Source organism: Bos grunniens, chromosome 29, assembly GCF_055505025.1.
Source record: "Bos grunniens cultivar Pamir isolate PY7600 chromosome 29, Bosgru_T2T1.0, whole genome shotgun sequence".
Lineage (NCBI taxonomy): Eukaryota > Metazoa > Chordata > Mammalia > Artiodactyla > Bovidae > Bos > Bos grunniens.
Window position 1 is genome coordinate 13,867,846 of NC_141193.1, and position 24,597 is coordinate 13,892,442.

The 24,597-nt window shown below is 48.6% G+C and overlaps 1 protein-coding gene across 1 annotated transcript; it reads left to right on the forward strand.

The window, feature by feature from the left end:
* The first annotated feature begins 7,581 nt into the window (after positions 1–7,581).
* PRPF19 (pre-mRNA processing factor 19) lies at positions 7,582–17,211 on the forward strand. Its single transcript, XM_086383089.1, has 16 exons — positions 7,582–7,766; positions 9,463–9,612; positions 9,781–9,857; positions 10,567–10,708; positions 10,804–10,877; positions 11,014–11,076; positions 11,934–11,975; positions 12,101–12,175; positions 12,525–12,600; positions 12,772–12,881; positions 13,874–14,029; positions 14,253–14,322; positions 14,539–14,624; positions 14,906–15,076; positions 15,200–15,305; positions 16,724–17,211. Exons 1-16 carry the CDS (start codon positions 7,748–7,750, stop codon positions 16,819–16,821), a joined length of 1,515 nt encoding a protein of 504 aa, XP_086239215.1. The 5' UTR covers positions 7,582–7,747; the 3' UTR covers positions 16,822–17,211.
* The last annotated feature ends 7,386 nt before the right edge of the window (positions 17,212–24,597 follow it).

Below are 24,597 nucleotides of genomic sequence, written 5' to 3' on the forward strand. Positions count from 1 at the left end.
ACAACAGAATGGGAAAGACCAGAGATCTCTTCAAGAAAATTAGAGATACCAAGGGAACATTTCATGCAAAGATGGGCTCAATAAAGGACAGAAATGATATGGACCTAACAGAAGCAGAAGATATTAAGAAGAGGTGGCAAGAATACACAGAAGAACTGTACAAAAAAGATCTTCACAACCCAGATAATCACGATGGTGTGATCACTGACCTAGAGCCAGACATCCTGGAATGTGAAGTCAAGTGGGCCTTAGAAAGCATCACTACGAACAAAGCTAGTGGAGGTGATGGAATTCCAGTTGAGCTATTTCAAATCCTGAAAGATGATGCTGTGAAAGTGCTGCATTCAATATGCCAGCAAATTTGGAAAACTCAGCAGTGGCCACAGGACTGGAAAAGGTCAGTTTTCATTCCAATCCCAAAGAAAGGCAATGCCAAAGAATGCTCAAACTACTGCACAATTGCACTCATCTCACACGCTAGTAAAGTAATGCTCAAAATTGTCCAAGCCAGGCTTCAGCAATACGTGAACCGTGAACTTCCTGATGTTCAAGCTGGTTTTAGAAAAGGCAGAGGAACCAGAGATCAAATTGCCAACATCCACAGGATCATGGAAAAAGCAAGAGAGTTCCAGAAAAACATCTATTTCTGCTTTATTGACTATGCCAAAGCCTTTGACTGTGTGGATCACAATAAACTGTAGAAAATTCTGAAAGAGATGGGAATACCAGACCACCTGACCTGCCTCTTGAGAAATCTGTATGCAGGTCAGGAAGCAACAGTTAGAACTGGACATGGAACAACAGACTGGTTCCAAATAGGAAAAGGAGTACATCAAGGCTGTATATTGTCACCCTGCTTATTTAACTTCTATGCAGAATACATCAAGAGAAACGCTGGGCTGGAAGAAGCACAAGCTGGAATCAAGATTGCCGGGAGAAATATCACTAACCTCAGATATGCAGATGACACCACCCTTATGGCAGAAAGTGAAGAAGAACTAAAGAGTCTCTTGATGAAAGTGAAAGAAGACAGTGAAAAAGTTGGCTTAAAGCTCAACATTCAGAAAACGAAGATCATGGCCTCTGGCCCCATCACTTCATGGGAAATAGATGGGGAAACAGTGTCAGACTTTATTTTTGGGGGCTCCAAAATCACTGCAGATGGTGACTGCAGCCATGAAATTAAAAGACGCTTGCTCCTTGGAAGAAAAGCTATGACCAACCTAGACAGCATATTAAAAAGGAGAGACATTACTTTGCCAACAAAGGTCCATCTCGTCAAGGCTATGATTTTTCCAGTCGTCATGTATGGATGTGAGAGTTGGACTGTGAAGAAGCTGAGCACCACAGAACTCATGCTTTTGAACTGTGGTGTTGGAGAAGACTCTTGAGAGTCCCTTGGACTGCAAGGAGATCCAACCAGTCCATTCTGAAGGAGATCAGCCCTGGGATTTCTTTGGAAGGCATGATGCTAAAGCTGAAACTCCAGTACTTTGGCCACCTCATGTGAAGAGTTGACTCATTGGAAAAGACTCTGATGCTGGGAAGGATTGGGGGCAGGAGGAGAAGGGGACGACAGGATGAGATGGATGGATGGCATCACCGACTCGATGGACGTGAGTTTGAGTGAAGTCCAGGAGTTGGTGATGGACAGGGAGGCCTGGCGTGCTGCGATTCATGGGATCTCAAAGAGTCGGACACAACTGAGCGACTGAACTGAACTGAACTGAACTGATTCCCTAATTTTAAAGTTCATTTGCCCAGATAAAATTACTATTGAAAACCATCTGGTGGACACGTGCTGTTTGTGAGCTTAATTCCTCTAGGTGTCACCCTGGAGTCATTGCAGCTCTTTTACCTGCCTTGCTTTCTCCCTCCAGCAATCTAAACCCCACCCCCACAGTTTCTCATAGCACTGGATGGCCAGTCCTTATGTGTTCATCTTTTGATGAGCAACTTTTCGACGTTAATGAGTGGGTTTCCCTATGGGACTGCTGCTTGGTATAAGGACTCACCTTCCCCACTGCCATAAATGTCTCGCCTGAGAAAGCTGAAACCAGCCAGAAGGAACTGTGTCTGGAACTGTGTCCCTTATCTTTGGAGCTGAAAGCTCTCATGTGGTAGCTTCACTTTAATTCCAACTAACCCTGTTAAAGTTTGGTCTTCCCTAGTGGCTCAAATGGTAAAGAATCTGCCTACAATGCAGGAGACCCTGGTTCGATCCCTGGGTTGGGAAGATCCCCTGGAGAAGGGAATGGCAACCCACTTCAGTATTATTGCCTGGAGAATTCCATGGACAGAAGAGCCTGGCAGGCTACAGTTCATGGGGTTGTAAAGAGTCAGGCATGACTGAGCAACTAACACTTTCACTTTCTGTTAGAGTTTATGAAGCTGTCGTTGGCTTTCAACCTCATCACCCAGTCCAAACCTCCACAATGTCTTTCTTTTTAAAATATAATTGTATTTATTTATTATTTTTGGTTGCACTGGGTCTTTGTTGCTGCTCACACGCTTCCTCTAGTTGCAGCAAGCGGGGCCTACTCTTCATTGTCGTGCACAGGCTTCCCTTTGTGGTTGCTTCTCTTGCAGACCATGGGCTCTAGGCACAGGGGCTTCAGTAGCTGCAGCCCATGGACTCGGTAGTTGTGGCCCATGGGCTTTGTTGCTCTGAAGCATGTGGTATCTTCCTGGACCAGGGAATGAACCTGTGTCCCCTGCACTGGCAGGCAGATTCTTATCCACTGTACCACCAGGGAAGTCCTCCTCAGTATGCTTCACCTGAGGAAAATTTCCCCAATGTCTCTCAATACAGGAAATACAGCTATCTCTTCTTGAACCTAAGTTCAAGGATAACCCACTTCTCATACCAAGGAATTTAACAACCTGTGAATAAAACTCAGGATTGTCAACCGAGATGGGAGATCTGGAGTTTAAGAGAGACTCATCTAATTTCATTGGGACACACCAAGGAGGTAGATGGACACAAGGAGCCCTTGGTGGTACCAGGGCTCTGGATCATTCTAGAGTACAGGCAAATGAGGGAAGTCTGCTCTGGGTCCCTCTCTGTGTGGTCACCAACTGTCAACTGGAAAAAAAGTGCACGACATTGGAGCTGTGAGTTGAGTTCTATGCCTTATCTTACTGAGGACTATAGCCTGAGAGACAGCCTCTCTGATAGCTCTAAGGAACTGCTAATGAGAGGGAGGGAGAGAGGCCAGTGTACCTGTGATTTTGGCCAAAGAGTATGTACAATCTCGGGAGAAGGAAACGGCAACCCACTCCAGTATTCATGCCTGGAAAATCCCATGGACCAAGGAGCCTAGTGGGCTATAATCCATGGAGTCGCAAAGAGTCGGACACGACTGAGCGACTTCTGTGTGTGTGTGTGTGTGTGTGTGTGTGTGTGTGTGTGTGTGTATGTACAATCTCACATACATCTCTGTAGGTTACTACTAGCCATGAGGAACAGGTATCTCAGTTTGTGATTTTAGTGCTTTTCTATGTATAGGAGGACAGAAGAATTGAGGTTCATAAAAAATTTTATAGCTAATTATCTAAGGGCCTGTTTTGTGCACTTTTCCAAAGCGCAGTGTGCCTCATCCTGTTCTTTGTCCTGAATTCCTTTCAAGAAGTACTTAGGGCAGTGACTGTAGTGGCTAATGACTTAATCCTTCCTTGTAGGACTGGATGGTAAGTGACATTCCTTGTTGTACACAGACTATGCATGAGTAGCAACCAGTCTGTCCCCATGTCAGATTGCTTCTTTCCTTCAGACACATTCATTTTCCCCCGGACCCTCTGCTTTGGCTAAGGATCTCTTTCTTCCAGAACAAACTCTGGTAGCATCCTTGGTCACACCTCCCAGCCTTTCTAACAGTTGCATCTTCACATTTGCTTGTGAGATCATTTCTCATTCGTAGGATTATCAATCTCATGTCACGGAATTTCCTGTGCAGGAAATGTAACTATTTTGCCCCTTATGAAAAATTAATTTTTTTAAATTCATTTATTTATTTGTGTATCTATTTTTGGCTGTGCTGGGTCTTCATTGCTACCCAGGCTTTTCTCTAGTTGCGGTGAGTGGAGAGGGGGAGCACTACTCTTCATTGCAGTGGACAGGCTTCTCATTGCAGTGGCTTCTCTTGTTAAGGGGCACAGACTCTAGGGCACTCAGGCTCAGTTGGGCATGTGGGCTCAGTAGTTGTGGTTCCCAGGTTCTAAATCACAGGTTCAATAGTTGTGGTACATTGGCTTAGTTGCTCCATGGCATGTGGGATCTTCCCGGACCAGGGATCAAATCCATATCTCCTGCATTGGCAGGCAGATTCTTTACCACTGAGCCACCTTTCTTCTTCTTTCTTAAAAAAAAAAAATTTAATTTATTTGGTTGCATTGGGTCTTAACTGTAGCACTTGGGATCTTCTGTCTTCATTGTGGCATGCAGGATCTTTAATTGCAAATGTGGGATCTAGTTTCCCAACCAGGGGTCAAATCTGGACCCCTTGCATTGGGAGCACAGAGTCCTAGCCACTGGACCACCAGGGAAGTCCCAAGTAAACTTCTTTTCAACTCTCTTTTCTATCTGAATGGAGGGACACTCTTAGACAGTTCAAGGCTCTTTCCACCCTTGTTTTACAGTCTGTATAAACCTTTTGGAAAATTAACAGGGTGAAGGGGGAGAATCCACCTAATCCTTAGTTGTTTGAGGTGCACTGTCCTGCTTAATCCTATATCAGTTGTCCACAAGGTTGTAACTTAATCTACCTGTGAAATGGAGCTTCTAGGTTATTGACCTATGTGTACCCTTGCTTCTCAAGCAGCAGCAGCAGTCTTGGCCTAGGGAAGCAGGGCATAGAGTTCCAATCTCAAGAACCCACTGACAGTTATCTTATAGCCATTCCCCCCACCTCTTTGCTTCCAAACCTTAGGTAATCTTTATCTCCTTTGTGCAGAGATTGAGACTGGGGGAAGTGAGGAGGAAACTGAGATCAAATTCTCACCTCTAATAGTTACTCCAAAATCAGTTGCCCTGAATCCTTTCTGTTTCATGAGGGCCTGGCTTTTGAAACTCAAAAGCCTGGAAACAACTCCCTGTTTCCTCCATTCTTCTGTGACAGCTGTAAGCTCCCTACCATAGGGACATGGGCTTCCCTGGTGGCTCAGTTGATAAAGAATCTGCCTGCAGTGAGGGAGACCTGGGTTCGATCCCTGGGTTGGGAAGATCCCCTGGAGAAGGTAATGGCTACCCACTCCAGTATTCTGGCCTGGAGAATTCCATGGGATGGTACAGTCCATTGGGTCACATAGAGTCAGACATCACTGAGTGACTTTCACTTTCACCTTCATGGGGACACCTCTGTTTTTGCTCAAAGTGCTATCCCCAATGTCAAGTATAATGTCTGACTGGCACATAGTGGGTACTCAATAAAGATGGGTCTTCCCAGGTGGCGCTAGTGGTAAAGAACCTGCCTGCCAATACAAGAGAGGTAAAAGATGCAGGTTCAATGCCTGGGTTGGGAAGACCCCCTGGAGGAGGGCATGGCAACCCACTCCAGTATTCTTGCCTGGAGAATCCCATGGACAGAGGAGCCCGGCAGGCTATGGTCAGTCCATAGGGTCACACAGAGTCAGTCATAACTAAAGTCACTTAGCATAAATATTTATCCAAAAAGTGAATGATTGGGTCTTGCTGCCTCTCTCTGCAACCCATCCAATAAATGTCTTCCAGAGGAATCTGCTGGAAGTGTGGTTATGATTCTATAGCTTATCTGCTGTCGATCCAATCAAGTCGATTCAATCAAGTCTAACCACCTCTGGTTCAAGTTCCCCTCTAAATAGATTGATTTTTATTTCCTACCACATACAAATACTTAAGATGCCTGGATTGTCAGGCAGCCTGTCATTCAACCAACAATAGTTACGATATTCCTGCTATGTATCAGGCACCGTGCTAGACCCCGAAAAAACAGCAGTGACCAGAACAATCATGGTTCCTGCCATTACAGACTTTATAATCTGCCAGAGAACCCAGACAGTAAACAGATACTTGTACATAATTAAATGATTATAGTGGGACTTCCCTGGTGGTCCAGTGGTTAAGAATCCACCTGCCAATGCCGGGGACACAGGTTTAATCCCGGGTTCCTGAAGATCCCACCTGCCAAGGGGCAACTAACTCTGCACTCTGCAATTAGAGAAGCCACTGTAATGAGAGTCCACACACCATAACAAAGAGTAACCCCTGCTTACTACAACTAGAGAAGGCCCTCTCACATCAATGAAGACCCAGCACAAGCAAAAATAAATCATAAATTCTTTGAAATAAATTATTATAGCTATCCCAGAGTGACTCAGAGGAAAATTACAGGGTGCTGTGGGGACTAAAATTCAGTCAGGGGTCAATAAAAGAGACTCCAGAGGAAGTGCTATTTAGGGTGAGATTGGATTTACTTTGGAAAGGATGGGAGGGGTGGGGAGAAGAAGGGCAGACACTGCGGAAAGTGTTCCAGGTGAAGGATCTGGAACCAGTCAGAGTGGGTAAGTTTGAGGGCTTGAAAGGCCAGTGTGTCCAAGAAGCAGATGACTTGCCCAAAATCACAGAGCAAATTGGTAGTACGGGCAAGACCAGAAGAGTTTCTTAGCCAGTGTTAAGGCTTCTCTGCCCATGTGTATCTTCGTCTTCACTGGGTCTTCCAAAGCTGCTGCTAAGTCACTTCAGTCGTGTCCGACTCTGTGCGACCCCATAGACGGCAGCCCACGAGGCTCCCCTGTCCCTGGGATTCTCCAGGCAAGAACACGGAGTGGGTTGCCATTTCCTTCTCCAATGCATGAAAGTGAAAAGTGAAAGTGAAGTCGCTGAGTCTTGTCCGACTCTTAGCAACCCCATGGACTGCGGCCTACCAGGCTCCTCCGCCCATGGGATTTTCCAGGCAAGAGTGCTGGAGTGGGGTGCCATTGCCTTCTCCACTTCCAAAGCTAGTCCTCTGAGAACACTTGCCAGAGAAACACATGGGGCATGAAGGGAAAATGCAGACTCTCTAAATTAGGCCCCAGAAAAATGCATTTTTAAAAGTTCCTTAAGAAATTCTTACAGAAACCAACATAACATTGTAAAGCAATTATCCTCCAATTAAAAATAAATTAAAAACTTGAAAATAGAATAAAAAATTATGAAGTACTCAAAAATAGACATAAAATATGCAAAACCATTATGGACAATAATATAAAACTATACTGAAAAAATATTACAGAAGACCTAAGTAAATCAAAGTATACCATGCTCACGAAATAAAAGACTAATAGCATTTAAAAAAAAAAAATTCTCATATACTCCAATATTTGCAAGACGGTCGTTCCACCGCCCTTGGCTCAAAAGAGTGTAGCTAAATTGATTGACTTTAAGGTCCCAGTGCATTAAGGGAAATGTAGTTTCGAATCTCCTCTCCCAGCCATTGGAGCTTTACGAAACTAGCCGAGAGGGCCCGGAAATACCCGAGTATTTCCTGGCGCGCCCTTTCCTGCCTGATTGCATTATGGGAAAGGACAGTTTCCGTTAAATTCTGGACGCTGGGGCGCGCGGCTGGCCACACTCCCACGTGAAGCTATTCGCGAGCATCGCTCCGCGGGGCAGCTCCCCGCTCGCAGCGGAGCGTCTGGAAGCAGCGAGGGAACTGGAAGTGTCCCGCGGGGGCCCAGAAGCTGATCCCGGAGCCCAGCGTGAGGAGCCTCGGAGTGCAGCGAGGGCGCCATGTCTCTGATCTGCTCTAGTGAGTATCGGCTGCGGCCGCTCGCGGGGTGCTGGAGGCCGGAGAGCCGAGCGTGAGGATCTGCGCGCCTCTGCGGCGCCGGTGTCGGGGCTGGACCTGAAAAACGGGGCTCCGGGGAGGCAGGGCGGCGGCCTGTCAGCCCGGGGGGGTCTTCCTCCTCCAGCGTGAGGTCAGTTTGCGCAGCGCTTCATAGTTTACATAACGTCTCTAGTGCATTCTCGCAGGCTGCACAGAGGCAACCCACCTCGTTTGCGCAGTGGATCTGAGGCTTGGATAGCGGGGAGCTGGTGGTGCAGGGGAAAGAGCTCTCTGTAGGAAGCAGGAAGCCAGAGGGCTTGTGCAGGATCCGCCTCCAGTTGGCTTTGTGATCTGGCGCCGGGATGAGGTCCTCAGTTTCCCCAACTGCAAAAGTAATGGCCTTGGCACTGGATGTGTTGTCTGAGGCCCCGCTTGGGTAGGTAGCGCTTCTGCAGTTTGCGAAGGTCGCACAGTGAGTTGGAGGCGGTGACAGGCCTGGAAGCCAGACCAGCCTCACCCTGTAGGGCTGATGAAAACAGCTGCACATTTGGAAAAGCCTCTGTTGGTTTACAGCGTGCTTGCAAGACTGCAAAGTCGTTATGTCCCCACAGGAATTCTCCAAAGCAGAAATAAAGATCCGGTTTTACAGATAAGGATGTAAGGTTCAAGGAGAAATGTGGCTTTTGTAAAACAGAGTACAGCTAGTTAGTGGCAGAGCTTTGTAACGGATCCAGGTTCTCTGACCCTGAATCCATGCTTTTTTCAAATGCTTTGTCCTGTCTTTTGGATGTGTTATTGAGGAAAGTGGGTGTTTTGCATTCTGGTCGTTCATCAGGTTATTAGTTTCTCATCCTTTTCTCTCTCGGCTTCCTAACTCTCAAGCTCTTGACTCTTCTCAGAACCTCCCCATAAACCCAAAACAAAGGAGAGAAAGAGTGAAAGGAAATGTGACTAGAAAAAGAGTCCTTAAGCGTTAAAGAAATGACAGTGTGCAGAGTATTTTCACATTCATTGTTTCTGTCCTGAGGAACATCTTTTCAGTATCCGTCAGCTCCACGCCATTCGCTGGTCTGTTAGATGTTTACTGAGCATTTGCCAAGCACCTGCATTGTACTGGAAGTCAGAGAGCAGCTACAGTCCCAATCCTCAGGGGTGTAAATGGATACTTCTGTTGGGGCGTGGTGAGGATGATTTCATCAATGGAAAGTGTTTACAGTGGAGCTTGGTACCTAGTAAACACCATGTAAATAAATACTTTGTTATCATAGCTCTTGTCACATCGCCTTGTAATTTGTCTGAGAATCCATCTAGGCCCTAGTCTAAGACTTGAAGGGCTTTGTGTGTATCTTCCTGTCCTGCTGTATAATGGGTGCCTAAGCGTTTTTGTTCAGAAATGAGATGGGCAGGAATTATTGACTGCTCCCTAGGTGCCTAGCATTTAGTAGTCGTGCAGCAATTATTTGTTGACTACCTGACTGTCAGAGACTGATGGAGAAGGTAGTTAAGTGGCTGGAAAGCATTGTGGGTACAGTCCACAACTGGCTTGGTGTCATGTCTTGATTCCTGTTAGCTGAGTGTAGAGAGGCAAGGTCTTGTGGAGGCCAGCCGAGGGTGAAGCGTCCCCTTGGCCAGAGTCCCTGTCACCACCCCAGGCTCACCACCTGCCTTTTCTCCGCAGTCTCCAATGAAGTGCCAGAACACCCCTGTGTGTCCCCTGTTTCTAATCATGTGTATGAGCGGCGGCTCATTGAGAAGTATATTGCAGAGAACGGCACAGATCCCATCAACAACCAGCCTCTGTCCGAGGAGCAGCTCATTGATATCAAAGGTGCCTGCTGGCCAGCCTCAATCCAGGGCTGTCGTAGCCTAAAGCCTGGGAAGGTGGGAAGGGTGGCGGGTACATAGCACGTTAGTGCGGGCTGAAGGGGAAAGAGTGTGGGAGGGCCAGCACGCCCTAGGTCATGAGTTTTCATGCCCACTTTGTCTCTCTTGGCAGTTGCTCACCCAATCCGGCCCAAGCCTCCCTCAGCCACCAGCATCCCAGCCATTCTGAAAGCCTTGCAGGATGAGTGGGTGAGTCCCTGGAAGAGAATTTATATTTTTGCCACTTGAAAAGAGGGGATCACTGGACTAGGACATAGGTGGGGATGGGAGGGATGGAGCCTTATTTTCTGTTTTGAGGGGAGGGTGAGAGCAGAGGAGGAGCCCGGTTGTTAATGTCACACAGATCTCGGCTCCACCCTTTGCTCCGTTGCCCACGTGCCACGTCCCTTGGCAAATATCCAAGTACTGCTTTTCCTGACCATATTGCATGGATTAGTACCTGTCTCAGGGTTTTCAGAGACTCGGAGTAAGATAAGCTTCATGGTGTCAGGGACTTGTTTTACTCATTAGAGCCCCAGCAGTGAGAACCTCAAGGACTGCGTCTTGAGGACTGCCTGGCTCAGTGCCTGACACAATGAGCAGTCAATAAACAGCAGCTTTAGTGTTCCTTTCTGGTGAGGTGACAGCATGACGCCGGAGATGTGCCGGTAAATTAGAGAAGACGGTGGGAAGAGCTGGCCCCCGTTCCTGTCTGTGTGCCCAAGGTTTGGCACGGTGAGGAGCTTGGGAGCGTCTGCTCAAGAGTTCAGGGTCACTCAGATCTTGCTTGGGTCACTGATACCGGTCTAGGCCGTGGGATTGGCCTAGGATAAGAGCGTCCTCTTATCAAGGGCTGACTCCTCTGCTGGGTGCTCCCCACGCCTCCCCGCCCCCTCACTGTGGCGTCTCCCTCTCCCAGGATGCGGTCATGCTCCACAGCTTCACCCTGCGCCAGCAGCTGCAGACCACCCGCCAGGAGCTGTCCCACGCTCTGTACCAGCACGATGCCGCCTGCCGTGTCATTGCGCGTCTCACCAAGGAAGTCACTGCTGCCCGAGAAGGTACAGCCTCCGGCCTGCCATCCCCCACTCTCGGGTCCACTCTGGGGCAGGCCTGTTTTGTAATAGCCCATTCCTAACATTGCCTTCTCTCTCAGCTCTGGCGACCCTGAAACCTCAGGCCGGTCTCATTGTGCCCCAGGCTGTGCCAAGCTCCCAGCCAAGTGTTGTGGTGAGTGTCCCCGCAGCCCTGCCAGCAGTGGAGTGTGCATGGTGGCCCATCGGCCTCCTCTGCAAGGGAGGAGGAGGGCATTCTGTGCTCCTCTGGCATTCCATGCTCCTCTCACCTTCCTCCTTGTTCTCTTCAGGGTGCAGGCGAGCCAATGGATTTGGGCGAACTGGTGGGAATGACTCCTGAGATTATTCAGAAGGTACGTCATGCTCTCGCTTGGTGGGAAAGCTGATGGACTCTCCCTTTTGCCTGGAGTCCAATATGAGTAAAAACCCCATCCATTTGGAGATGGAGTGGAGTCGTACAGAGCACACACTCAACCAGGCTGCCTGGCTTTGTGTTTTGATGTCCCCGGTTATCAGCTTTATGACCTTGGGCTGACTTAACTAATCCTATGTCTAATTTCCCTTGCTACTAAAGTGAGGATGATAGTACCTACTCTATGGACTTGTGGGAATTTTAAAGATATTAATTATTAAGTGCAATTTGTTGCTCTTATTAGGGTTCTTTGCAGATATTAAAGCATTTTGTTACATGTTTTCATTTTTTATTTTCTGAAGGAGACAGGATAGGAATGATCACTTTGATTTTATAGATGAAGAATCTGTAGATTCAGAGTCAGAAGCACAGCTCACAAGAGGCAGAGCTGGCCCCTGATTCTGTGTCTGTGCTCTGTGACTTGGGGATCCTCCTTAGTACCAGTTGATAGTTTGTGTCTTTTCCAAGCCATGCAGCTTGTCAGCATCTCAGCTCCCACCATAGTGGCACAGGCGTGGTCTGGGAGCCCTGCCAGCTATTGACTCTGTGGCCCTGAGCAAGTGACTGCACCTGCTCTGGGGCTCAGTTTCCTCCTCTGAGAAACAAAGTCATCAACACCCACCTCATAAGGTTGGAGTGAAAATGAAAAAAGATATTGCACGGAAGCCTTCAGCACAGAGGCTGGCAGATGATGAGTTCTTGGTGATGGCTTGTGAAAGCGTAGATGTGACGAGCATTCACTGTGCTTTTCTCTGGCAAATTAGTCTCACATTGAGCTTATTCCCCTCTCTCCCCCAGCTTCAAGACAAGGCCACCGTGCTCACCACAGAACGGAAGAAGGTGAGTCCTCCCAGGGCCGGGCCCAGAGCTGACCTGGAGGAGCTGGTGGTTCCCTTAGGAGGAGAGGGGGTGGCCAATTAATTCCTGCACCCAGTAACTTCTTGGGGGATTTTTCTTTTTCTCAGAGAGGGAAGACTGTGCCTGAGGAGCTGGTGAAGCCAGAAGAGCTCAGCAAATACCGACAGGTGGCATCACATGTGGTGAGTGGCTCGGTCCCACAGACTTGGGAGACTGGGTCCTCCAGGCTATTTCCAGGGTGGGACAGGCCAGCATGAAGCATTGTCCAGGACCTCTGGCCCTCACTGTTTTTCACCTTGGCTGCTGAGTTGTCAGGGTTTCTCCTCCTGCCCGGCTGTGGCCTTCCCCATCATCACTGATGGGAGTTGCTGCATCCGGGCAGAAAGCCAAGCACAGTGGACGAGGAACAGAAGTCACTCTTGTTCCCCAGGGCTGGGGCTGGGGCCAGGGCCGGGGCTGGAGCCGTTGAGTGGCTTTGTGGCCTGCTTTGATTCAGCCGTGACTGGGTTTGATGTGACTTTTTCTGCATAGGGGCTGCACAGTGCTAGCATTCCCGGGATCCTCGCCCTGGACCTCTGCCCCTCCGACACCAACAAGATCCTCACTGGTAAGAGTGGGCCCAGCCCAGCAAGCCGAGAAGGGGGTGGGGGAAGGGTAGGAGAAGGACAGCAAGGAGGGTGCCCACTCCTGTCCTCTCTGGATCTGGGGACAAAAGAACCTTTGGCAGAGGGGCCTGGGAGCCTGACTCATTTTTGGATCTCATTTTGGTCCCCTCCAGGTGGGGCGGATAAGAATGTTGTCGTCTTCGACAAGAGTTCTGAGCAGATTTTGGCCACCCTCAAAGGCCATACCAAGAAGGTCACCAGCGTGGTCTTTCACCCGTCCCAGGTAAGCGCTCCCCTAGCACCCTCAGCCCTCATTTCTGAGCCCTGTTCCCATGCTGTGAGGTCCCAGAACCAGGCCCCCACCCCCATTGCCTTCTTGGTGAAGTGACACGGGCCTGAGAGTGCCAGCTCTTCAGCACTGGCGGTTCAGGGCCAGATTTGGGGTCATGGGATTGCCCACTATTCTGTCAGAATTCCTGAAACAGTGGTCTTCAAACTAGGGAAGAAAGGAAATATATAGTTTGAAAAGCATATTGAAAAGTTTTATGTTAGGGAAGGAAGAATCTCTACACTATTTTAAAATACGAACTGCAGAGCACAAAGTTCAACAAAATTCTGCCCCATGTGTCTGAGGGGGAGGGATAGGTCCAGATTTCCCACAGTCTTCCAGGCCGGGGGATGGAAACTTGATGCTGAGCGTGTTAGTATGTTATTTCTCTTACGCAGTTGTGCTGATGGAAGATGGTAGTTTTACCTTACGAGTTTTAACATCCTAACTAACCAAAATAATAGGTTGGTGACACTATGTGAGTTCTCCCTGTTACCAGTTTTTCTGAGAATTAACTTGCCCCTGAATTCTTAAGTGTGGGATGCTTAGGACATGCCTTCACAACCCTTCCAGGCCTGCTACTGCTCAGACTTTCTGTCCTAAGGAGCCATTGACTACATGAGGCTATTTAAATAAAATGGGATTAAACATTCAGTTCCTGAATTGCTCTAGGTGTATATCTCTCTGGTCCTGGGAAAGGGATGGATGGTTTCCCTCTAGTTCACTAATCTTTTTTACCACTAGATGGCAGGGCCTCCTCCACTTGGCCAAATGCTGTTTAATTTCCCATCCTGATAGCGTTTACCCTTTGGCCCACTCAGGCGTTGTTGGGTGGATGGAAGGTTCCAGGCCTGGCAGAGCTGTGGCCGTCCCCAGTCCCCTTTTGCAAGATGATTGTGGTCTATCTCTTCTGTCTCTGATAATCTGCCTCTTGGCTCTCCTTTTAGGAGCTGGTGTTTTCTGCCTCCCCTGATGCTACTATCAGGATTTGGTCGGTTCCGAACGCCTCTTGCGTACAGGTTGTTCGTGCCCACGAGAGCGCTGTGACAGGCCTCAGCCTCCACGCCACTGGTGACTATCTCCTGAGCTCCTCTGATGACCAGGTATTGTCCCAGCCAGGCCCTAAAGAGGTCCCCAAACTCAGGCATCCTGGGAGGAGGAAACATCTTACCCAGCTGGGTCCCCAGAACCTGGAGAGAGTATTTCCTCTCTACAGAGAGGGGATGGCCTTGCCTAGGTCTGCCCGACCAGGGTCCCTGCCTTCCTGAGGGGCCATCAGAACCTGGGGACCTACTGTCTTACCGGCTCTGTTGTCTGTTTTTTCAGTACTGGGCCTTTTCTGACATCCAGACAGGACGTGTGCTCACCAAGGTGACCGATGAGACCTCTGGATGCTGTAAGTTGTCTCCTAAGTGTTGGGCTCTTCATTCGCTGTATAATGTTTTATTTAGCTATTGCTCATTTGTTCTAAAAAGTACATGCTGCCAAGAGCTTGCTGAGTGCCGGGCATAGTGCTGGCCCAGGGAGCAGGAGGAAGAGTGAGGAGCCTACCTTTGCTGTGCTTAGTATCCTGAGGGTGGGCTCTGACCGTCCGTCTGTCTCCCCCCAACAGCTCTCACCTGTGCGCAGTTCCACCCTGATGGACTCATTTTCGGGACAGGAACCATGGACTCTCAGATCAAGATCTGGGACTTGAAGGTAGGACATGGCCGTCCCCGTCTGCAGCCCAGGGTTGGAGCTCTTGTCCCTGTGTGGTGTGATGAAGTGGTTATGGCACCTGGCCTCAGGGGTGTCCCAGGGGCTGTGTGTGTGACACAGTAGGTGTGGTCTGGGAGCCCCAGGCTAGGCGTCCACCCTTGCTCTTCCTGCTGGTTGTCCTCCCTGAGGGTGGAGGACATCTCAGGAGTGGAGTTGTCTGAGCTCCATTTTCTCCCTCACGACCGGTGGGTGACATTTTACTCCCTGCTCCCCAACCGCAGGAGCGCACCAATGTGGCCAACTTCCCTGGCCACTCGGGCCCCATCACCAGCATTGCCTTCTCGGAGAACGGCTACTACCTGGCTACAGCGGCCGATGACTCCTCTGTTAAACTCTGGGATCTGCGCAAACTTAAGAACTTTAAGACGTTGCAACTGGATAACAACTTTGAGGTACACCTCTTTGTCACCCCTCCTCCTCATTTGTTGATGAATTACTCTAAACTGCCTCTGTTGTTCCCAAATTGCCCATAGTTTCTGCTTCCTTTCATGTGACTTCTTTCCTGATTTTGGCAGGTGAAGTCACTGATCTTTGACCAGAGCGGTACTTACCTGGCCCTTGGCGGCACCGATGTCCAGATCTACATCTGTAAACAGTGGACGGAGATTCTTCACTTTACAGGTAGAGGCTTGCCTCAAGATCCTGAGGTCTCTGGGTGCTCTGGCCCAGAAGAAAGTGGGGAAAGTTTCACTGGGTTAGGGGTTTCTAGTGGCAGGCATGCATTTGCCAAAGCCGCTTTTAATTGCTCTGAAACAGTAGAGTTTAGTGGCTAAGACAAGGAACTCAGGAGTCAGACTGCCTGACTTTAAATGCTAGCTCTGCCACTCGAAGCTTTGTGACACTGGGCGAGCTACTTAACTTCTCTGGTGAATAATAGTACAGTTGATTCTCCACAGACTCAACCAACTGTGGATCAAAAACATTTGTGGGGGGAAAATATCCAGAAAGTTCCAAAAAGCAAAACTCTTAATTGCCTGCACACTGGCAACTATTCATGTAGCATTTACATTATATTTAAAACTATTTGCATAGAATTTGTGTTGTGTTAGGAATTACAAGTTATTTAGAGATGATTTAAAGTATACAGGAGAATGTGCGTCCGTTACACGCAAATACCACCTCAACAAAGTTGGCACCTCCTAATAGTAGTGTGGCCTCTGGTACATGACTTTCCCTTTTGGAGCTGTAGTTACTTTATCTTTAAATGGGCGTATTGACACTGCTTTGCATATTGTGCCAGCTGGTGCCCTGGAGGTGGCCTGCATGGGGACAGGGTGCCTCTTTCACTTTCAGGAACTAAAGGAATGGCAGCTGCTGCCATCTTTGTTAATGAAGTTTTCTTGTTCTCATTAGCAGGTGGTGGGCGGGGCACAAGCACCTTCTCCCACCCCAGATTCTACTCACTGTGTGTCCCAGAAGTGGCCAGGCCTGCTGGTGTGGCCCATGGGTTTTCACCTTCCCTGGGCCCCGGTGCCTTGATTTGGAGCAGTCTGTGGAGTGGCGGGCTGGAAGCATAGGGCAGCTTTAGAATGGGGAGGTGGTGGGCCGGCTATGATCATGTCCATGAACTATCTGAGCCCAGCGAGGAGGGTTGCCTGGCGTCTTCTGCCCCTGACCCAGCCCTGCCCTGTGCCAGGAGCCCAGCTTTCTGTGTGAGCTAGGACAAGCTGATAAGGCTGTTCCAGTTACATACAGGGACTCAGAACTAAATACCAACAAGTCCAGCTTCCTGTCAGTTCTCAGACTTGGACTGAGCTGAGCAGAGCCGATCTGTAGCTGCCCCCTGAAAGCTTAGGTGGCGGGGACTGGTGTTCCTGTGTTCACTCAGCCCAGCCACACACAGTGCCTGCTGCGGGCCAGTCCCACGGAGGCTCTGGAGCTCAGTGCCATGTCAGTCACCCTAGAGCTCTGGCGTTAGGGGTTAACAGGCCATGGGAGGTTTCCAGGTCACAGGGATGGGTGAGGAGCATGTCATCAGGGGTCGATGCTGAGACCCCAAGGAAGAAAAGCCTCCTCACTGTTGTCTTATCTCTCCACAGAGCACAGTGGCCTGACCACAGGGGTGGCCTTCGGACACCACGCCAAGTTCATTGCTTCCACGGGAATGGACCGGAGCCTCAAATTCTACAGCCTGTAGGCGGCAGCTCACCAGACCGGAGTGGGGCCTCGTCTCAGTAGTGGGATAGCATTGGGGTGGGGGTGGGGGGCAGGGGAGAAGAGACTACTGGGGGGTGGGGGGTATATGGGGTGGGACATTCGCATCATTTCACTCTGGTCCCGGTGGTGGCCTGAGAGCCGCAGTGGCATGGACCACCCTCATCCGTCACCCTCTGAGGGCTCAGGGTCGGCCCCAGGGCCTCTCTTCAAGGAGTTGATGGAGTTGATGGCTGTTCCACACCTACCGTGTTCCAGTTCCTGTGAGTTGGGGAGAGGCTGAGCCAAGGGAACTGTGAAGGGGCTGGGCCAAGGGCTCAGGCAGGTTTTTGTAAGCAGCGCTCTAGTTTCATTAAAAAAAGAAAACAACAAACATAGCCGCCTTCCTGTGTCTGTAGCGGGGAGAATCAAGGGGAGGGAGCGCCAAATAGGACTTGGACCACCAGGATGCCCATCGTTCTGTTGTCTCTTTAATTGGACAACAAATTAAAAAATAATCTACAAGCCATTTGCCAGAATGATTCTTCCACATCCCTGCAGGCTTTGACTTTGTGATTTATGGGGTTTCATGTCACCTGCCTTGGGTGGCTCCCATGTGAGCCTGGAAGTGGGGGAAGGGGAGAGTGCTGAGGATCTCACTGCCACACAACTGGCCATCTCTCAGGGCGTCCTCAGTCCTTCGGTCCAAGGGGACAGAAAATCTGTCTCAACTGGCCTGAATCAGAAATCTATCTGTGACTGGTATTTGAAGATTAAAAGTCACACTGGTCTGGGAGGACCCAGCCAGCAAACAGTAAATTAGCAGAATGTCAGGGAACCCACACCCCCTGTGGTTGGGGAATTAAGGTAGGGTAGTCCGTGCAGCTGCTTTGGGTGGTCAAGAAGGGCCTCTTCTAGATGATAAGCTGGAGGGTGACTGATGGGAGCTAAAGGGGAGGAGTGTTGCAGTTGAGGGAAGGTTCTGAGGCTGGAAGATCAAGGTCAAGATGTGTGCTGCAGGCTCGGGAAACCAGCATGGCTGGAGTGGTGCCACTGGGTATGGCCTTGGGAGATCATCAGTACCCTTTCAAAGAGCGGTCCTAGTGGAACACAGAGGAAAAGAATGTGAGATGACATTTTGTTAATTTTATGCCTGAAACAACTTTGCCTTTGGTTGTCCAGCAACTGGGCAGCTTCCTGCACCCCCGTGGGGCTTCAGGTACCTTGGCAGTCCAGCCTAGAAGGTGGGCTCTGCGAGCTTGAGGACAGACTCCGGGCTTTGGCACTTAGTAGAGTAAGGCCACAGACAGATTGATTAATTTATCTCTGTTTAAGTGTCCATTAAGACAGGAATACTGTGCTTACTAGGGATGTAAGGCTGAAGTGGACTTCCCTGGTTGCTCTCTCAGTGGTAAAGAATCTGCCGGCCAATGCAGGAGACTCAGGTTCAATCCCTGGGTTTGGGGAGATCCCTTGGAGAAGGAAATGATGACCCTCTCCAGTATTCTTGCCTGGGAAACCCCCTGGACAGAGGAGCCTGCAGGCTAGAGATGGGGTCTCAAGGAGTCAGATACAACTTAGCGACTGAACAAGGCTTAAGTAGGTTAGTGTGTGAGCAGTGTTTGGACGGACGAACGCAGTGAGTGCTGTACATATTTTAACTGCTGCTGCCGCTTTTACTTCCTACTGCTCCACTGTTTTACTCTCCCTGGGGTCCCTGCCCTGCCAGGCGGGTGTCCTCACTCCGCCCAGGTTCATGGTGTTTGGCGTGTCTCTACCACGTTACCTTGGAGGTGTTTATTCATTTGTCTCTTAACTATTTAAACTTAGGTTTTAATCTCCTTGAAGGCAGCACCCTGTACCCTGCTGGCATTCAATTCATTGCTGCTAAGAGGCGGACAGTTTCAACTCTGGGGCTTCGAACAAAGCCCAGGTCTGTTCTTTTGTGTTCTGTCTCTACTCAGAACACAAAAGAAGATGTGGTAGTGGGGAGGGGGAGGGCGGGGATGGATGACAGACTTTGTTATTTCAGCCAAGATGGAATAGGGTCTGTTACTCCTGTCATGTCTCTAGATTTCAGCTCGTTGCCTTGAAGGTGAATCTTTTGGAATTGGGTCTCAATTGATAGATGGTAAGAGGCTCACCTTTTCTGGGCCCTTATCGTTAGGCTCATGAATTTTTGTAATTAATGCTTATTGCATTCTCTGTGAACTTCAGCCCTTTGACGATCCGTCTGTACCTTTCCATGCATGAGGACCCAGTTCCCACCCACCCCGCTGTGCCTCCGCTGTTGAAGGTTGCTCAGCCTTGGGGCACTGACCAAGGCAGCCACCTGGGGGCACTGTAGTTACACTAGTCTCCCCAGTAACAGTGGCACCAGGACCCAGCTCTCAGCACCAGTCAGGCGCTATCATCTGCATTCCACAGACAGAAAACTAAGCATTATAGTAGAGCTGGGATTTTAAACTGGCTTCAGAGACAGCTGGCTGCCCTAGCGTCAGCTGAGACAGGAGCAGGCAGCTCTGTGGTGTTCCAGGAGTGTAGGGCTGGTTAGGTGTGGGCTCTGGTGTCAGGGCTTCCCCTTGTGGCTCAGTTGGTAAAGAAAATCCCTGCGATGCAGGAGACCCTGGTTCGATCCCTGGGTTGGGAAGATCCCCTGGATAAAGGAAAGGCTACCTACTCCGATATTCTGGCCTGGAGAATTCCATGGACTGTAAAGTCCATGGGGTTGGAGACTCAGACACGACTGAGCGACTTTGACCTTTCTGGTGTCAGAAGCCAGGTTTGAATCTCAGCATTACAGCTTTCTACGACTTAGGTCTCCACTTCTGCAGGTGTGGGCTTCCCCAATGATTCAAGCAGCAAAGAATCTGCCTGCAACGTAGGAGACACAAGAGGTGCAGGTTCAATCTCTAGGTCGGGAATATCACCTGGAGGAGGGCATGGCAACCCACTCCAGTATTCTTGCCTGGAGAATCCCATTGACAGAGGAGCCTGGTGGGCTACAGTCCATGAAGTCCCAAAGAGTTGAACACGACAGAGCATGTGATGGATTATTAATATCATCTGTCTGTAAAACTCAATTAGTGCCTCAAATCAAACAGGGCTGTTGAGCTGATACATGCCTCCTGGGAAGCCCTCCATAGCTGGCTGCTTCTCTTCCCTGCTGTTGTCTGCACTGGCGTGACACTGCTGGCCCTGGTGGCCTTGGGATCTACACCTGTGTTATAAAAGTGGGGCCCACAGGGCCTTCTTCATTTGCAAATCTTCCATTTATTAAGCTCTGGTGACACAAGGTGCAACGTGATGAGGCAGGGAGATGGGAGCACACAGGTGACACGACCCTGGGCTGTAGACTTTGGATAGAGGTGCCAATGCAGAAGATGGGGTGCGGCTTTTTTTGAAAGGCAGGTAAATCTGGGGAGAGGTTGACATAGGCACATTTTGGAGAAGTAAAAATTCCCTAGGTTGTCCCAGGGTAGGGGTGGCTGGTGTACGGAGAGGCTCTGGCAGCCCCACTGCCTTGACCAAGTTAGGAGGGAGGAGGGAGCGGGGATGGGGTGGGAGAGAGTGTGGAGGGCAGCGGGGGGCAGGATGTGGGAACATGACCCACAGATTGTGAAGGCAGGTTGGGAGACGGCCAGTCTCAATCAGCAGCTTGAAGTCTTAAGATTTCATCTGAAGAGTTTCAAAATTTGGAACAGGTCTTTAACCCACATTTTAAAAGTGGTTTTTTTTTTTTTTAATTTCAATTGTGAAACATTCATTCAAAAGGGTCTAAAACATATCTTCTGTTTAAACGATAATAAACACCCTTGTACCCATCACCCAGCTTAGGAAAGACAGCACTGGGGGCCCGCTGTGCACCCTTCTGCAAACACATCCCTCTTTCTACCCGGCAGAGGAAACTGATATCCTACCCTGATATGGGGTTTTATATTTATGCCACTATCTATATCTTTGCTTTTATAATTTTGCCATAATCTATTTTTCTTCCTTTTTTTTTTTTTGCTGACTTTTGTACTTTGTATAACTGCAATCATTCAGCTTGCAATCTTTGACTTTATCCACTCAACACTGTTCTTGAGACTTATCAGTACTGACCTCATAACTATTGTTGTTCAGTCACTAAGTCATGTCCAACTCTTTGCAACTCCATGGACTGCAACGCACCAGGCTTTCCTGTTCTTCACTATCTCCTGGAGTTTGCTCAAATTCATATCCATTGAGTCAGTGATCCCATCCAACCATCTCATCCTCTGTCACCCCCTTCTCCTCCTCCCCTCAATTTTTCCCAGCATCAGGGTCTTTTCCAATAAGTTAGCTCTTCACATCAGGTGGCCAAAGTATTGGAGCTTCAACTTCAGCATCAATCCTTCCAGTGAATATTCAGGGTTGATTTCCTTTAGAACTAACTTTTTTGCTCTCCTTGTTGTCCAAGGGACTCCCAAGAGACTTCTCATGTAGCTATAGTTCTTAACTATTTTGCCAACAAGTGCAAGTGGCCAAACAGAACTACCCCCTAGGTTGCTGGAACAGCATTCACTGAGGATGGGGATAGCCAGGTCCCCAGGGCACATTCATCCTGGGCAGGGTGCTCCAGGGGAGGGACTCCCATCATCAGGCTGAGGTGCTCTTCAGTCGGGTGATTGGGAAGCACAGCTTCTCCGTTGTTGTCCCCAGGGAAGGGGATACATAACACTATGATGTGGCAGAATCTTGCTTCTGGCCCTAATCTGCCAGCTCCTTGTTTGGGCTGGGTTCAGGCAGTGGTGGGGGTGGTTGTCCCAGCTCTTTCCCCTGAAATGACCATGAATCTAGGGTCAAAAGCATGGTGTTGCAGCTGTTTGATGTGGCTAGCAGGCAGCAGGATTCACTCATCGCATACATAGTTGGAGAAGCACCAGACACCGCCGACTCCCGACGTAATTAAGGGGCCGGGGTCCAAGCTTTGTAATGATCAGCACCTTAGGCTCTTGGCAGCGGCTGGACTTCACAGAGATAAGAGGCCATCTCCTTTCCTGGGAGGCCAGGCTGTAAGGGATAAACTTGGACAGGTTAATCCTTACATGTCATTCACTGTAGAGCCCCAATATAGGAATACCCTACACTGCCCTTATATGTCCTAATGTTGATAATGGACATGTGTATGCTTAGCCACTCAGTCGTGTCCAATTCTTTGTTATCCCTTGGACTGTAGCCCGCCAAGCTCCTCTGTCCATGGGGATTCTCCAGGCAAGAATACTGGAGTGGGTGGCCAGGCCCTCCTCCAGGGGATCTTCCTGACCCAGGGATCAAACCCAGGTCTCATGGATTACAGGCAGATTCTTTACAGTCTGTGCCACCAGGGAAGCCCAATAATGGACATAGAGGTTTCCAGTTATTTTGCGATTATAAATAGTGTTTCTGTGAGCATTCTGGTGCAAGGGTTTTCCCTAGGATATTAATCTAGGGGAGGATTTATTATATAGATCATATGTATCTATATCATATATATTATATAGATCATATGTATATCGTATTATATATGATACGTAATGACAATTTTTAAAATTTATTTTATTCAAGTGTAGTTCATTTACAATGTGTTGATTTCTGCTATACAGCAAAGTGATTCAGTTATATATTTATATATTCTTTTTTATACTTTTTTCCATTGTGGTTTATCATGGGCTTTCCTGGTGGCTCAGATGGATGTGAGGGATGTATATATAATAGCATCTCTTTTTTGATATGTATACACTGCTATATTTATATATTTTTGGCAGCGCTGGGTCTTCACTGCTGCACGTGGGCTTTCTCTAGTTGCAGAGAGTGGGGGCAAGTCTCTAGTTTCACTTCCAGGCTTCTCATTTGTGAGGCTTCTCTTGTTGGAGAACACAGGTTCTAGGTACATGGGCTTCAGTAGTCATGGCTCACAGGCTTAGTTGCTCTTCAGCACGTGGAATGTTCCTGGACCAGGATTGAACCTGTGTCCCCTGAATTGGCAGGCAGATTCTTATCCACTGTGGCACCAGGGAAGTCCTGTAACAGCATCTTGAAGTTTACTTTCACATCCATGATTGCTAATGAGGTTGAGCATCTTTTTATCCACTTGTAGGCCATTTGAGTTTATCTTTTGTGAAAGGCCTTTGCCTGTTTTCCTATTTGGATTATTTTTCCTGTTGATTTGTAGCAGTTTAATATATATATATATATATATATATATAAACATTTTGGATAGTAATCCCTTATCAATGTGTTGCAAATATATTCCCAGTTAGCCTTGATTTCTCACTCTTTTTTATGGTATCTTGTGATTTTTGGCTTGTGAAATTCTTGTTTCGTTTGTGACCCTGAGAATTCTTTCAGACTTTGGTTGAAATCTTTTTTTTTTTTCCAGTCAAACTTTCCATCTGCTTCTCCTTGAGCCCAGGGACTACTTTAATTATAACCCTGGGATCACTTTAAGTTAAATTCAGCCCTTGAATTTTCTCCAGATTGAATTTTTGAGAGCCTTCACCCCTGCCCTAGACTAAGAATTTGGACCAGAGAAAAGAGAATTGTACTCTTAATTCTCAGCGGAGATTTTTTTTTCTTATCCATCCATCCATTCATCACCATGATCAAGACATGCAAGATCCCATGTGGTCCTCTTCCATGCAGTGGGTTTGTTTCTCCTTCTCTCTGGCCTGAGAATGTGGCCCCCTGAGTCCCAGCTTGGATAGAGAGTCTGCCTGGAAGCTCCAGCCTCTGGCAGCCCCGGGGCTGATCTGTGTGGTCTGTGTGCTCATCAAAGCAGAACGCCAGGACCTCCAGGCTTCTGCAGAAATCCCCAGAATAGAAGCCGGTTTCACTTCCCAGAGGTTTTGCTTTTACTTTATTTTTGGCCTCTGTGCATAACCTTTAAAAAAAAATTAGTTCAGCAATGAACTCAACGTTTTTAAATACACATGTATAAATATAGTTGTTTACTTCGGAAGACTGATCTGGCTATCTGGTCTTCCTACTGCTACAACAGAGTAGCACTTTTAGGTAAAACGCTCTTACAGAAATGCCTGGGCATGGAGTCACACTTTACAAAACTGAATTTTACTTAAGTTGGAGAAACAGGCTGTGACATGTTCTCCTTTCTATTTAAGGCAAAGTGTGGGCTTCCAGGTACTCAGTGGTAAGAGAATCCATCTACCAATGCAGGAGATGCAGGGGACTTGGGTTTGATCCCTGGGTTGGGAAGATCCCCTGGAGAAGGGAATGGCTACCCACTGAGTATTCTTGCCTAGAGAATCCCATGGACAGAGGAGCCTCGTGGGCTCAGTCCATGGGGTCACACAGAGTCAGACGTGACTGAGTGACCAAGTACACATACACACCACAATCTCAGTGTCAGGATGAGGGATCCTGGTGTAGATGGAGAGATATAGGATCCTCTTTGGTCTCACCTAGCTGACACAGCCCCTGGCCCTCTCCCCAAGGGGCAGGAAGACAGAAAATCTGACAGGCTGCCAATCAGCTCTGCTTCCTGTCACAGGTCAGCAAAAATAGGTTGTTATCAACCCCATCAGGTCTGACTCAACTGTTCCTGAGGCTCAGGTGCTTTCTCATACCAGGAGGTGGTTTCAGGGAAGGAAGAAGTTTTAAACTGGGCAAATCTGAAAATCACATGGACAGAAGAGCCTGGTGGGCTACAGTCCATGGGGTCGCTAAAAGTCAGACACGACTGAGCAACTTCACTTTCACTTTTCATTTTCATGCATTGGAGAAGGAAATGGCAACCCACTCCAGTGTTCTTGCCTGGAGA

Bases quoted from the DNA above. Each gene is read 5' to 3' on its own strand.
- PRPF19 (XM_086383089.1), top strand. The intron at 10,709-10,803 runs GTACAGCCTCCG...CTTCTCTCTCAG, and splicing joins AGTCACTGCTGCCCGAGAAG to CTCTGGCGACCCTGAAACCT. The intron at 14,030-14,252 runs GTATTGTCCCAG...CTGTTTTTTCAG, and splicing joins TGAGCTCCTCTGATGACCAG to TACTGGGCCTTTTCTGACAT.